This window comes from Microcaecilia unicolor, chromosome 3 (genome assembly GCF_901765095.1).
Source record: "Microcaecilia unicolor chromosome 3, aMicUni1.1, whole genome shotgun sequence".
Taxonomy (NCBI): domain Eukaryota; kingdom Metazoa; phylum Chordata; class Amphibia; order Gymnophiona; family Siphonopidae; genus Microcaecilia; species Microcaecilia unicolor.
In genome coordinates, this window is record NC_044033.1 from 35,898,929 (window position 1) to 35,913,005 (window position 14,077).

General features: G+C 46.6%; 1 protein-coding gene across 1 annotated transcript in view; it reads left to right on the forward strand.

The window, feature by feature from the left end:
- The window catches only part of GTF2A1L (general transcription factor IIA subunit 1 like), a 185,966-nt gene that overhangs the window by 119,966 nt on the left and 51,923 nt on the right, over positions 1-14,077 (forward strand). Inside the window, exon 7 of the mRNA XM_030195835.1 lies at positions 8,979-9,221. Within this exon, the coding sequence (XP_030051695.1) occupies positions 8,979-9,221 (243 nt within the window). The remainder of the gene's footprint in view (positions 1-8,978; positions 9,222-14,077) is intronic.

Here is a 14,077-nt window from a genome sequence, read left to right on the forward strand (position 1 = left end):
ATCTACTTGAGAAACTCGGTGAACAAGTTGTAGGACCTGGCTGAGACACTCCTGTCACTTTGCAAGCAGCAGATGGCATGTTGTAAGTTCTTGGCCAGGGGCGCCTAGGCCACCTTTAATGTGGCATCCAGGATTTCTGCTCAAAGTATAGCAATGCACAGGCTGTCATGGCTGCGTATTCCTGACATGGAACATTCTGTTCAGCAGATGTTGGCAGATGCCCCATGCCGGGGATAACTGTTTTGAAGAGAAGGTTGAGGAGGTCACTGACAAAATCAAGAAACACATGGATACCATCTGTTCTCTCTCCCACTGGGTGCCTTCCACATTGGCCTCCTCATCTAGGAGGTCTTTTGGCAAGTTGAGCAGGGGTGCCTACTACTCAGAGATGTATTGTAAGGAATATGCAGAAAGGAAGAGGGACCCCAGCTACCCACCGGAGAAAAGAGAGCCGGAGGGTAGGAGGGAAGACCCTAGGGATGCTCAGGTTTTGCCCAAAAGGGACATAAAGATGGGAAACTACAACTCCCAGAAGGCCACAGGAGAGCTCCGGGGGAGGGGAAGTAGGGTGCAGAACCAAGGAGCTCCAGAAGAGGGCCGCCAGGGAAAAGGAAAAGCTGATTCTCCCACCTGGTGGAGGAGGTGGTGGAACCGGTGGCAGGAGAAGGAAAAGCAGCCTAGCAGAGTTAATGAAGAAAAGTGTAATCAGCTGGAAAAGGGGTGGGGGGAGGAGAAAATGGACTGGGCTACTGAAGGAGGAGGAGAGAATGAAACAGAGGCGATGGAGCAAGAGGAGGCTGAGCTGGTCTTAGACGAACCCATGGAGCTCTTGGCTATGGCTCAGCCAGCACTGGAGGTATAGGGGAGAGGCCTGGGTCAAAGCGGGAGGAGGTCAGGAGAATAGAGACTGACCCAGAGGGTGGGACCCAAGGCTTTGAGCCCGCGCAAAGCCTAGCTCCATTGAACTGTGCTGAGAGAAGCCTGGCTGTAATTGGACTGTGTTAAAAACAGCCTGACTTTATTGAGCTGTGCTGAGAGAAGCCTGGCTGTACTTGGACTGTGTTTGAAACAGCCTAGCTCCATTGAACTGTGCTGAGAGAAGCCTGGCTGTAATTGGACTGTGTTAAAAACAGCCTGACTTTATTGAGCTGTGCTGAGAGAAGCCTGGCTGTAATTGGACTGTGTTAAAAACAGCCTGACTTTATTGAGCTGTGCTGAGAGAAGCCTGGCTGTACTTGGACTGTGTTTGAAACAGCCTAGCTCCATTGAACTGTGCTGAGAGAAGCCTGGCTGTAATTGGACTGTGTTAGAAACAGCCTGACTTTATTGAACTGTGCTGAGAGAGGCCTGGCTGTAATTGGACTGTGTTAGAAACAGCCTGACTTTGTTGAGCTGTGCTGAGAGAAGCCTGGCTGTAATTGGACTGTGTTAGAAACAGCCTGACTTTATTGAGCTGTGCTGAGAGAACCCTGGCTGTAATTGGACTGGGTTTAAAACAGCCGAGGAGCTGTTGAAGAAAAGAGGGCTGGGTTGCAAATCCCAAAAACAGGCCCCAGAAAGAAGAAGAAACACATAAAGAGGAAAACAGAGAGCTCGGTGCTGGTGGTGAGGGGGCTTCACGGACTTAGCCAGTAGGAGCATTGTTTACAGTATGTACGCCACCACTTTTCGCCAGCCTGTTCACGCTGAACCCCAGGGCACTTGTTCTCATCAGCAGCGTATGTCTAATGACCCTGCTGCTCCCTAATCAAGGCAAGGGATGAACTTTTGACTGGCTCCAGCAGAGCATAGCCACTGTAAAAGTGTCCATCCTGGATGACTTGCCAGTCGGGGGGAGATTGAATTTTTTATGAAAGGTGGCCCTTTGTAAAATCCGACCGGTGGGTTTTTCAAATAGTCTACCTCAGATATGCTGTCAATTGGCTTCAAAAACCTGCAGATTGCCCACCGAGAGCTCACTACTTTGGCTGTCAGCACGATCAGGTACTTGCAGAGGAACGTTGCCCTTCTAAAGGCCCATGCGGTTGAGCCCGTTCCACTAGGGGAGGAAGAGCTGGGATTCTATTCCAGGTACTTCCTTGTGTAGAAGAAGACAGGAGGGATGCGGCCCATCCTCGACCTAAGGACCTTGAACAAATTCCTGGTCAAAGAAAAGTTCAGGATGGTTTCCCTGGGCATCCTTCTCCCAGTGATTCAGAAAAAAACAATTGGTTATGCTCTCTGGACTTGAAGGATATTTGTGCTTGTATTTTGATAGTTTAAGCTCCCACTGCGTGTTGCCTTTTGGCATTGCATCAGCTCCCAGGGTATTTACCAAATGTATAGCGCTAGATGTGGCGTTGCTGTGCAGACTGGGAGTCCATGTGCTCCCTTTATTTCAATGATGGTCTGGTGAAGTGCACGTTGGAGGACGGTGCTCAGGAGACCATGCTGAGGATTATTTGGGTGCTAGAGCTACTAGGGTTAGTTATTAACTACTCCGTCCCATTTTCACCCTGATCGACAATTGGAATTCATTGGAGCCCGGTTCAGTACACATCAGGTTTGCACCTTTCTCCCAGGACCAAGAGCAGACACTAGTTCTGGCTTCTCAGGTTCGAGCTTCGCAACAGGTCACAGCTCGGCAGATGTTGAAGTTGCTGGGCCACATGGCTTCCACAGTTTGTGACGCCCATGACAGACACACACAAGATCTGCCCAATGGACCCTACGAGAGATCTAGCAGATGTCATTTGAGTGTCTCCAGATTTTGTTCACTCTTTCCTCTGGTGGACCATTCAATCCAATTTGACTCTGGGTCTACCATTCCAAATTCCTCGGCCTGAAAAGGTTCTGACTGTGGATGCATCTCTTCTAGGGTGGGGAGCTCATATAGATGGGCTTCACACTTGAGGAGCCTGGTCCCTCCAGGGAACAGGTCTTTAAATCAATCTTCTGAAGCTCCAGGCGATTTGGAACGCTCTAAAGGCTTTCAGAGATTGGTTGTCCAACAAAATTGTGCCCATTCAAGCAGAGAAGCAGGTTGCAATGTACTACACCAGCAAGCAGGGGGCACCAGATCACACCCTGTGCGTCAGGAGGCCATCTGGATTGTGGCGCTGGGCTGGCCAACATGGCATGTTCCTGCAGGCCACTAATCTGGCGGTCAAAAACAGCAGTCTGGCCAACAGACTGAGCAAGGTTATGAAACCACACGAGTGGTCTCTCAACATGAATGTTGTCTGCGAGATCTTCCGAGTGTGGGGCACCCCCTCTGTGGATCTCTTTGCCACTCAACTGAATCACAAAGTCCCTCAGTTCTGTTCCAGACTGCAGGCTTATGACAGACTAGCGTCGGATGCCTTCCTCTTACTTTGGGGGACAGATCTTCTGTATTCATATCCCTCCCGTTCCTCTCGTGTGGAAGACTTTGCTGAAAGTCAAGCAAGACCACAGGACCATGATCTTGATCGCACCTTACTGGCAGCAGCAGATCTGGTTCCCTCTTCTTCTGGAGTTATCCTCTGAAGAATCATGGAGATTGGAGTGTTTTCTGACTATCGTCATTCAAAATGAGGGATCTCTTCTGCATCTGACCTTCAATCTCTGGCCCTCACATCCTGGATGTTGAGAGCCTCGAATGTGCTTCTTTTTGTCTGTCAGAGGGTGTCTCCCGGGTTTTGCTGGCTGTCAGAAAAGATTCCACTAAGAGGTGTTATTCTTTCAAATAGAAGAGATTTACCATCTGGTGTGAGGGCAAGGCCCTAGATCCTATTTCCTGCCCTATACAGACCCAGCTTCAATACCTTCTACACCTCTCTGAATCTGGTCTCAAGATCAACTTTGTAAGGTTTCACCTCAGTGCAGTTAGTGCTTATCACTGTGTAGAGGATAAGCCCATCTCTGGATAACCTCTAGTTGTTCGCTTCATGAGAGTTTTGCTTTTGTCAAAGCCACCGTGATACCTCCGCCAGTGTCATGGGACCTCAGTGTCATTCTCACCCAGCTGATGAAATCTCCTTTCAAGCCACTGATTTCCTGCCATCTTAGTTACTTGACCTGGAAAGTCATTTTCTTGGTGGCTGTTACTTCAGCTCGTAGTCGGTGAGCTTCAGGCTCTAGTAGTGGATGCACCTTATACTAAGTTTCATCACAACAGAGTAGTCCTCTGCACGAACCCTAAGTTCCTACCCAATGTAATGTCGGCGTTCCATCTGAACCAGTTGATTTCTCTTGCTAACATTCTTTTCCCGATCTCATGCCCAACCTGGTGAGAGCACCTTGGACTGCAAGCAAGCATTGGCTTATTACATGGAACAGACAAGGCCCTACAGATAGTCCACCCAACTTTTGTTTCTTTTAATTCGATCAGGATGGGGGTCGCCATTGGGAAACACACAATCTGTAATTGGTTGTCAGATTGCATTTCTTTCATTTACGCCCAGACTGGACAGACCCTAGAGGGTCATGTCAATGCTCACAGTGTCAGAGCCATGGCTGCGTTGGTAGCCCATTTGCGGTCATCCTCCATTGAAGAAATTTGCAAGGCTGTGATGTGGTCTTCAGTCCACACATTCACATCTCATTACTGCCTTGAGCAGAATACCTGATGCGACAGTTCGGCAGACAGTGTTGCACAATTTGTTTGGGTCTAGAATCCAACTCCACCCCCCTAGGCCTGTTTTATTCTGTTCCAGGCTTCACTCTCACCCAGTTTGTATATAGTTTCATGTTGATCTGAGTTATGTCTTCGCCGTTGCGAGGCCTAATTGACCAGTGGTGGTTGTTTTCTTTTGAGGCTGGATGCTAGGGATTCCCCATTTGTGAGAATAAGTGGGCCTGCTTGTCCTTGGTGAAAGCAAAGATACTTACCTGTAGGAGGTATTCTCCGAGTACAGCAGTCCTTATATTCTCACAGTCCCTTCCACCTCCCCTAGGAGTTGTCTATTTTATTATTTTATTTTTTCATGCTGTACTATTTAACTGCGGTAACTGTGCCCTCGCGGTGTGCGGGAAGGCACTCGCGCATTCGTGGTGGAGCATGTCTTGCACTCCACAAGGCTTTCTGAAGCAAATTTAATTACCTCACTAATTACTCCCATATCTAGATCGTTTATAAATATGTTAAAAAGCAGTGGTCCTAGCACAGACCCCTGAAGAACCCCACTATCTACCCTTCTCCATTGAGAATACTGACCATTTCACCCTACTCTCTGTTTTACATCCTTTAACCAGTTTTTAATCCACAATAGGAGTCTTTTCAAACTTCTTTTTAAAATCCATATACACAATATCAACCAGCTCGCCTTTATCCACATGTTCACCCCTTCAAAGAAATGTAATAGATTGGTGAGGCAAGATTTCCCTTCACTAAATCCATGTTGGCTTTGCCTCATTAATCCATGCTTTTGAATATGCTCTGTAATTTTGTTCTTTATAATAGTCTCTACCATTTTGCCCGGCACCGACATCAGGCTCACCGGTCTATAATTTTCCAGATCTCCTCTGGAACCTTTTTTAAATATCGGTGTTACATGAGCTACCCTCCAATCTTCTGGTACCACGTTTGATTTTAAAGATAAATTACATATTACTAACAATAGTTCCGCCAGTTCATTTTTCATTTCTGTCAGTACTCTGGGATGAATACCATCCAGTCCAGGAGATTTGCTACTCTTCAATTTGTCAAATTGTCTCATTGGCTGAGGGTGGGTGCAAGGATATGTGGAGGGGCATAATCGAACGGGGCGCCAACGTTTTCATGAGGGCGTCCTCGCAGGATGGCCCCTTAAAGGGGCGGGGCAACCTGTATTATCGAAACAAGATGGGCGTCCATCTTTTGTTTCAATAATATGGTCGGGGATGCCCAAATCATGAAATTTAGGTCGACCTTAGAGATGGTTGTCCCCGGTTTTCAGCGATCATGGAAACCGAGGCCGCCCATCTAAAAAATGACCAAATCCAAGCCATTTGGTCGTGGGAGGAACCAGCATTTGTAGTTTGTCGTGGGAGGAACCAGCATTTGTAGTGCACTGATCCCCCTGACATGCCAGGATACCAACCAGGCACCCTAGAGAGCACTGCAGTGGACTTCAGAAAAAGGTCCCAGGTGCATATCTCCCTTACCTTGGATGCTGAGTCCCCCCCCCCCCCCCCCCACGCAAAACCCACAACTGTACACCACTGTCATAGCCCTTAGGGATGAAGGGGGGTACCTACATGTAGGTACAGTGGGTTTTGGGCTCACATTTACCACCACAAGTGTAACAGGTGGGGGGGGGGGGGGGATGGGCCTGTGTCCGCCTGCCTGAAGTACACTGCACCCAGTACAACTGCTCCAGATACCTGCATACTGCTGCAATGGACCTGAGTATGACATTTGAGGCCTGGCATAGAGGCTGGCAAAAAAGTATTTTTAAAGATTTTTTTTGAGGGTGGGAGGGGGTTAGTGACCACTGGGGGAGTAATGGGAGGTGATCCCCGATTCCCTCCGGTGGTCATCTGGTCAGTTCAGGCACCTTTTTGATGCTTGGTCATGAAAAAAAATGGACCAAGTAAAGTCGTCCAATTGTTCGTCAGGGACGCCCTTCTTTTTTCCATTATGGGCCGAGGACGCCCATCTCCTAAGCATGCCCCAGTCCCGTCTTCGCTACACTGCCGACATGCCCCGTGAACTTTGGTCATCCCCGTGATGGAAAGCAGTTGAGGATGCCCAAAATTGGCTTTCGATTATGCCGATTTGGGTGACCTTGCAAGAAGGACGCCCATCTCCCGATTTGTGTCGGAAGATGGGCGCCCTTCTCTTTCGAAAATTCACCTGTAAGCATTGGAGCTGACTCTGTGGGTGCTTGAGCACCCCCAATATTGAGAAAATTCTTTGTATGTGTCCAGGGAGGGGTTATTTTCATTGGGCTTAGCACCCCCAATAATTTTGAAAAGTTGGCTCCTATGCCTGTAAGTGCCCTAGGTAAGCCTTCAGCCTTGCACCTCCCTCCTCCTGCTCACAGCAATCATTAACCACTTGTCTCAGATAGGTAAATTGGCTATTTGAAAGCTGTCTGTCCTCCCTACTGATGAAAGTACCTGTTACTGATTGTGTGATTGTCAAGACCTTTTTTTGTATGGACTGCAACTGCTCTTTGCCACAACCCCCCTCCCCCTGAAACTGCTGCTCTAGAGGTTCGCTCAGTCTTTCTTAATTCTGGGCTGGCTCTGTGCAGACTTCATATCTGTTTTCAAAAGAAATAATTTCCTACTAAAATTAGACCAGAAAAAGTACATGCACAAATCTCCATCTACTATTTGTAAGGGTACATTTTGTTTTCAGTGAAAACCTGGCGTACATACTTAGGTAAATTCAAAAGTATAGATATGAATTTACTCTTTTTCTCCCCTCCCCCCAACCCTCACCTAGCACTTGAATGGGCCTTCTTGACATGTAGTTAGTTATCAGTTGATTATATATGCATATAATGTACTTGCCTATGTAATGGGCAGTTTTCAAAACCTCTTTTCTGTGCATAAAATCATATTTTATGCATGGAAATGTCTTTGAAAATTTCTTTCCCATCTCAGAGAAATTGCTTTTTGGCCAAACATTTCTACAAGAAGATAGTCAATTCCCTTAACAATGTTCCTGTCCAAGTTGCCCTGAGAATCCACAAACTAAGTAGATGAAATGGCACTCTACCAGTTATGGGGTTCCCTATTAGTGTGACTGATTATCCTCTTTTCTATGAAGAAAGCAAAGTTGTTACTTTTTCTTCTAGGGTAGATAGGACTTTAGGGTAGATAGGACACACGTGCTCTCCCACTTGACACCTAAGCTTTATTTATTCAGAACATTTATACCCTGCTTTATACCACTTAAAGCAGCTTCAAAGCGGCTTACAATGAACTGAGGAAACAATTACAATGACAGTAGAGAGGGTAGAAGGATCAGAGGAAGACGGGAAGGGAAAATGCACAGAAAGGCTTTGGCCAGGTCAGAGGAGATACAAGTACAATGAAATCAGAAATTGATTAGATAGAAACAAAGAAACAGAGAAAAATAGACAATAAGGAAAGATGAAAAAAAAGTACAAAATGGTCCATAAATATGTTGGTAGGAAGGACTTCAGGTGATATTTTGAGGCCGAGGTGTAGGCTGAACCCCGTTTTTCCTGCCTGCGCCAGTCTCTGATGGTAGAGAAGGTTTTAAATCAGTTGGATTAAACCGTGGCAGGATGAGATGAGAGCGACCGAACAGGCCAAGTCGAAAAAGCAGGCAGCAGAAGAAGTTGAAAGCTGCTCCTCAACCCTCCGCTCCAGCTCCTCAGACTTTGCATTAGACTTTGAGGACTTACGAGGTAGACACTGCAAGGGACGTTCTACTCATGTTTTACATTTACGATTTATGTTTTACATTATTTTGAGTTCAGAGTGCTTTGTGTGCTCAGTGCCATTGGATGATGCCACCATTTGTGTGTCTGTTTTACCTTGCTGTCTGTGAAGAACTCTTGCTACAGGGTTTCCACATTGCTTGCTTTGTTCTAGTTTATGGGCAGCCTTGTGTCTTGAGCTGTAATAAGGCAATGGAAGAGACCCATGTTTAGGGCTAGCCAGGTGAGGGTGTGACATGGTGACTATTAGCAGAAGAGAAGATAATTGCTCATTTTGCTGTAACCCTGGTCAACCATGGAACTACATTGAGGGATTGTCTTGGAAAAGAATACCTTCATCTCCCTCCCCCACCAAAGCATTAGAACCAGGAAAGGGTGTTTGAACTTCTGGGTGTGTGTTCTGGAGTGAATGCATAAAAACACAATGGAAAATACCCTGAGAGACTATTTAAAATAATTCTATTTTAGAAAAGTGAATTGTCTTAGTTTTATTAATTAGTAGATTTAATAAATCTTTATACTAATAGTTTAAATTGAAAGGAGAAAGTGGTAAATGATTATTTGAATACATTTCATGCTGCTATTTGGTAAATTTTCAACTTTTTTTCTACCCCCTAGGAGTCTAACATAAATATATCAAAAAGTATCCAAAGTGATGTAGAGATAATTCAAATAGATGGAACTGGAAACACTTCTGATGATGAAGAAATAATAACTGTAAGAGATGTAGAAGAGAATGAATTTCTTGGCATTATAGATACTGAAGATTTGAAAGCCCTAGAAGAAGACAGTGATTCAGATGAAGATTCAAGTAGTAATAGTAGTGATGACGAGGACCATCAGATAGATGTCATCGAGGAGGTAACAGATTTTGTGTGCCTGTTATTACAGAACAGTTTAAGCTCGGAGAAGTTCATTTACATAAAATATTAAACAAGCATTATACTGTTTATGCTGAGATGGTGCATGCACAGATATTATCGGCCTTGTCTGAAGACAATCTTAATAGAACAGGATGATGATAGTAGGAAAGGTTTTGTCAGTTGCCATTTTCTTCTTTATTGTATGCTGCACTTTGTGCTAAACCTTAGCTGGTTAGATATTGTGAGCAGGAGCTTGACTATAGAATTAATTTCTTAGTAATATAGAAATTTAGTTGATAAGTGTGTACAGTAAGATATTTGGAGGCTGTTAAGTGCAAGATAGTCACGAAAGCGTTACTTCTGTATAGGTACCCTGAGGCTGTGTGGTAGGAGCCTATTCTAAAATGGAACCAGGGTGCCCAGGTTCTATTATAGAATACTAGTAAGGAAGGCCCGTTTCAAATCGCAATGAAATGGGCGCTAGCAAGGCTCCCCTCCGTCCCTTTGTGTCTCCGTGTGTCGCCGGCTCCCCTGCAGCCTCCGTGCGAATGTGTGACCCTGGCCCTTTTGGCACGCCCCCTGTGTGCTCCGCCCTCGACGTCATCGCGTTTTGACGCGAGGGCGGACCAGAAGTACAGTGCAGTACAACGTTGGAGCTGAGAATGTGCTCCGCCCTCAACGTCATAACGTTTGACGCGAGGGCAGGGCCCACAGACTGTGATTTTCTGTGGCTTCAGAGCTTCGAACTTACGAACCTGGCTTCAGTGACGTCAGTGCAAATAGAACGTTGAGGGTGAGTTTTATATATATATAGATAAGCATAATCTGGTGTCAGCATGCCTAACATTTAGGCACCTGCAATTAGACCAGCAGTAGAGCTGGTATAAATGGGAATGCCTAAATGCAGCAGACTTGTGTGTAGATTATAGTATTCTGTAAGTTATATGTGCAAGTAGGAGCCCCAGCTACTATGTCCCACTTATGCTGTGAGTAAATTACGGGATTCTGTAAATTACATGAGCAAGTGGGAGCCCCAGCTATGTCCCACTTGTGCTCTACCCTTGTGTAGGCCCCCCTTCCACTGTTTCTTATGCACTGCTTGCTATCCTAAACTGTTAAATTTGTAATATCTGATTGTTACCTGTATCTTTGCACTGCTCTAACCATCTGTTAAATTCTTGGCATTTGATTGCTAGTGCTGGTTTGAAGAAATTAGATTGAATTGATGTGCTTTGCTGCTTTAAAGTTGTTATTTCAGACTCCTGTCCCCTCCCCCGCAGTTTCTCTAAAGTAATTACCTGGCCTCAGAGGTAGGCTTTGTTACCAAGCAAGTGCGTTTTTTAGGTTGAGAGAGGCTTTGCTTGCTATGGCAGCTTGAACCTCTGTTTCATCACCAGAAAAAAACCTGCATTCTATCATTTATTTATCTGCCTTGGAGGCAGGATTTTGTTGCAAAATAGTTTTGTAATAAGGTGATTTAATACAGCATTGGGGAGAGGTTTCACAGCTAACTAACACATTCTATAGATTTTTGGTTGTTTAAGCCCTCCCACCCCAAGGGTGACACTTCCTATATAGTTTGCCCAATCTACTGTTTGTCTCCTAGAATTAAATCTATCCAAAGTGCTGCTGTTTTTTTTTTTGGGGGGGGGGGGGGATGGTGGGGGTGGAAAGATCATTTCTGTTAGCAGTAGCTCACTAGCCTGCTTTGCATCTTGTGCTTTTCTCGTTTTAAATTAAAAAGATCTCTTTTAATATGTACACGGGTTTGTTAATCTTTATATTTATTTTGTTACATTTGTATCCCACATTTTCCCATCTATTTGCAGTAGTACAAAGATATTAATTTACTTCTCTCACCCTTAAACTTTTGCCTTACCATAATACAAGCTATACCTTTTGCTCACTTCAAAGGGGGCAAGAGGTCATACTTTTTTTTTTTTTTTAATGCTGTATAGAGATCTGTCCCTTCTGACACTGTTAGCAATAGCAGAATTGTTGGAGGAATAACCAAGAAGAAAACATTGTTACTTAACTGTTACTTATATATTGAGATCAGTTTCATTCGCGGTCTCTACTTTGTAAGATTAATCCCTTGAATTAGGCCTAACCAAACACTACACATCAGGAAAAAATAAAAATTCCTAAAACCTGACAGGATAAGCTGAATCACAATGTATCCCAACAACAGGCAAAGAAGTACATTGAGCTACACCCACAGAGTAAATTTGAACAGATATCACAATAAAACTACCTACTTCCTATAACTTAAAGAACAGGTGAGGATAAATAAGGTTGGGACTTTGGCAGGCCTTTTTATTTCTTTTATCCACAGGTGCAAATAGCTCCTACACTTGTAGTATAGCAAAGAAACAGAGGACTCCTAAAGCTGTGGCTCTTATTACAGCCTCTGCTTCTGTCCAGACTGATTGCTTGGCCCAAAGCAAGATTCTGGACTCATGTAATAAATGCATGCACATTGAAGCTTTCATGAAAGAAGTACAAGTACTAAGGTGGCAAGACTAAGAAGCATCTGTGACAACCAGAAATTATAGATAATACACTGAAGTCTGTTCCATGTGCGGCGGCAGCCAAAAAAGCAGACAGGATGCTAGGAATTATTAGGAAAGGGATGGTAAATAAGATCGAAAATACTATAATTCCTTTGTATCGCTCCATGGTGCAACCGTACCTTGAGTATTGCTTTCAGTTCTGGTCACTATCTTAAAAAAGATATAGCAGAATTAGAAAAGGTTTAAAGAAGAGCGCTCAAAATGGTAAAGGGGATGGAATTCCTCTCATATGAATGGTAAAGGAGATGGAATTCCTCTCATATGAAGAAAGACTAAAGAGGTTAGAGCTCTTCAGCTTGGAAAAGACGGATGAGGGGAGATAATATCATAGTAACGTAGTAGATGACGGCAGAAAAAGACCTGCATGGTCCATCCAGTCTGCCCAAGAAGATAAATTCATATGTGTTACTTTTTTTATTTGTACTGTCCTCTTCAGTGCACAGACCGTATAAGTCTGACCAGACCTATCCCCGCCTCCCAACCACCAGCTCTGGCACAGACCGTATAAGTCTGCCCAGCACTATCCCTGCCCCCCACCACCGACTCTGGCACAGACCATATAAGTCTGCCCAGCACTATCCCCGCCTCCCAACCACCAACCCCGCCTCCCAACCACCAGCTCTGGCACAGACCGTATAAGTCTGCCCAGCACTATCCCTGCCACCCACCACCGGCTCTGGCACAGACCGTATAAGTCTGCCCAGCACTATCCCCGCCGCCCAACCACCAGCCCCGGCACAGACCGTATAAGTCTGCCCAGCACTAGTCCCGCCTCCCAACCACCAGCCCCGGCACAGACCGTATATGTCTGCCCACACTAGCCCCGCCGCCCAACCACCAGCCCCGGCACAGACCGTATAAGTCTGCCCAGCACTAGTCCCGCCTCCCAACCACCAGCCCCAGCACAGACTGTATATGTCTGCCCACACTAGCAGGCTGCTTGTTCTCACTGATGGGTGACGTCCACGGCAGCCCCTCCAATCGGAAACTTCACTAGCAAAGGCCTTTGCTAGTCCTCGCGCGCCCATGTGCGGCCGTCTTCCCGCCCGAACCGGCTCGTGCTCGTCAGTCTTCTTTTGTCCGCGCTCGGGACGGTCTTGTTTTGCCGCCGTTTCGTGCCCCTCAAGTTGACCCTCACAATGTGCGGCAGTTGGCGGGCTTGGTGGACAAGCTCCCTCCTGAGCAAGCCAAGCCGTTTCAGGAGGTGATCAGGCAGCTGAAGGCGTGCAGAAAATTCCTGGCCAGAGGGGTATATGATACCTTTGATGTTGCGTCCAGGGCCACTGCTCAAGGTGTGGTGATGCGCAGACTCTCATGGCTGCGTGCCTCCGACCTGGAGAATAGAATCCAGCAGCGGATTGCGGACTTCCCTTGCCGAGCGGACAACATTTTTGGAGAGAAAGTCGAACATGTGGTAGAGCAGCTCCACCAGCGGGATACCGCTTTCGACAAGTTCTCCCGCCGGCAGCCTTCAGCATCTACCTCCTCAGGTAGACGTTTTTATGGGGGAAGGAAGGCTGTTCCCTACTCTTCTGGTAAGCGTAGGTACAGTCCTCCTTCTCGACAGCCTGCGGCCCAGGCTAAGCCCCAGCGCGCTCGCTCTCGTCAGCAGCGTGCGCCTCAGCAAGGCCCCATGGCTCCCCAGCAAAAGCAGGGGGCGAGCTTTTGACTGGCTCCAGCAGAGCATAGCCGACATCAACGTATCCGTGCCGGGCGATCTGCCGGTCGGGGGGGAGGTTGAAAGCTTTTCACCAAAGGTGGCCTCTTGTAACCACCGACCGTTGGGTTCTTCAAATAGTCCGGCAAGGATACACCCTCAATTTGGCCTCGAAACCTCCAAATTGCCCACCGGGAGCTCAGTCCTACAGCTTCCAGCACAAGCAGGTACTCGCAGAGGAACTCTCCGCCCTTCTCAACGCCAGTGCGGTCGAACCCGTGCCATCCGGGCAGGAAGGGCTGGGATTCTATTCCAGGTACTTCCTTGTGGAGAAGAAAACAGGGGGGATGCGTCCCATCCTAGACCTAAGGGCCCTGAACAAATATCTGGTCAAGGGAAAAGTTCAGGATACTTTCCCTGGGCACCCTTCTTCCCATGATTCAGGAAAACGATTGGCTATGCTCTCTGGACTTGAAGGACGCCTACACGCACATCCCGATACTGCCAGCTCAAAGGCATTATCTGCGATTTCAGCTGGGCACACGTCACTTCCAGTACTGTGTGCTACCCTTTGGGCTCGCCTCTGCGCCCAGAGTGTTCACGAAGTGCCTGGCTGTAGTAGCA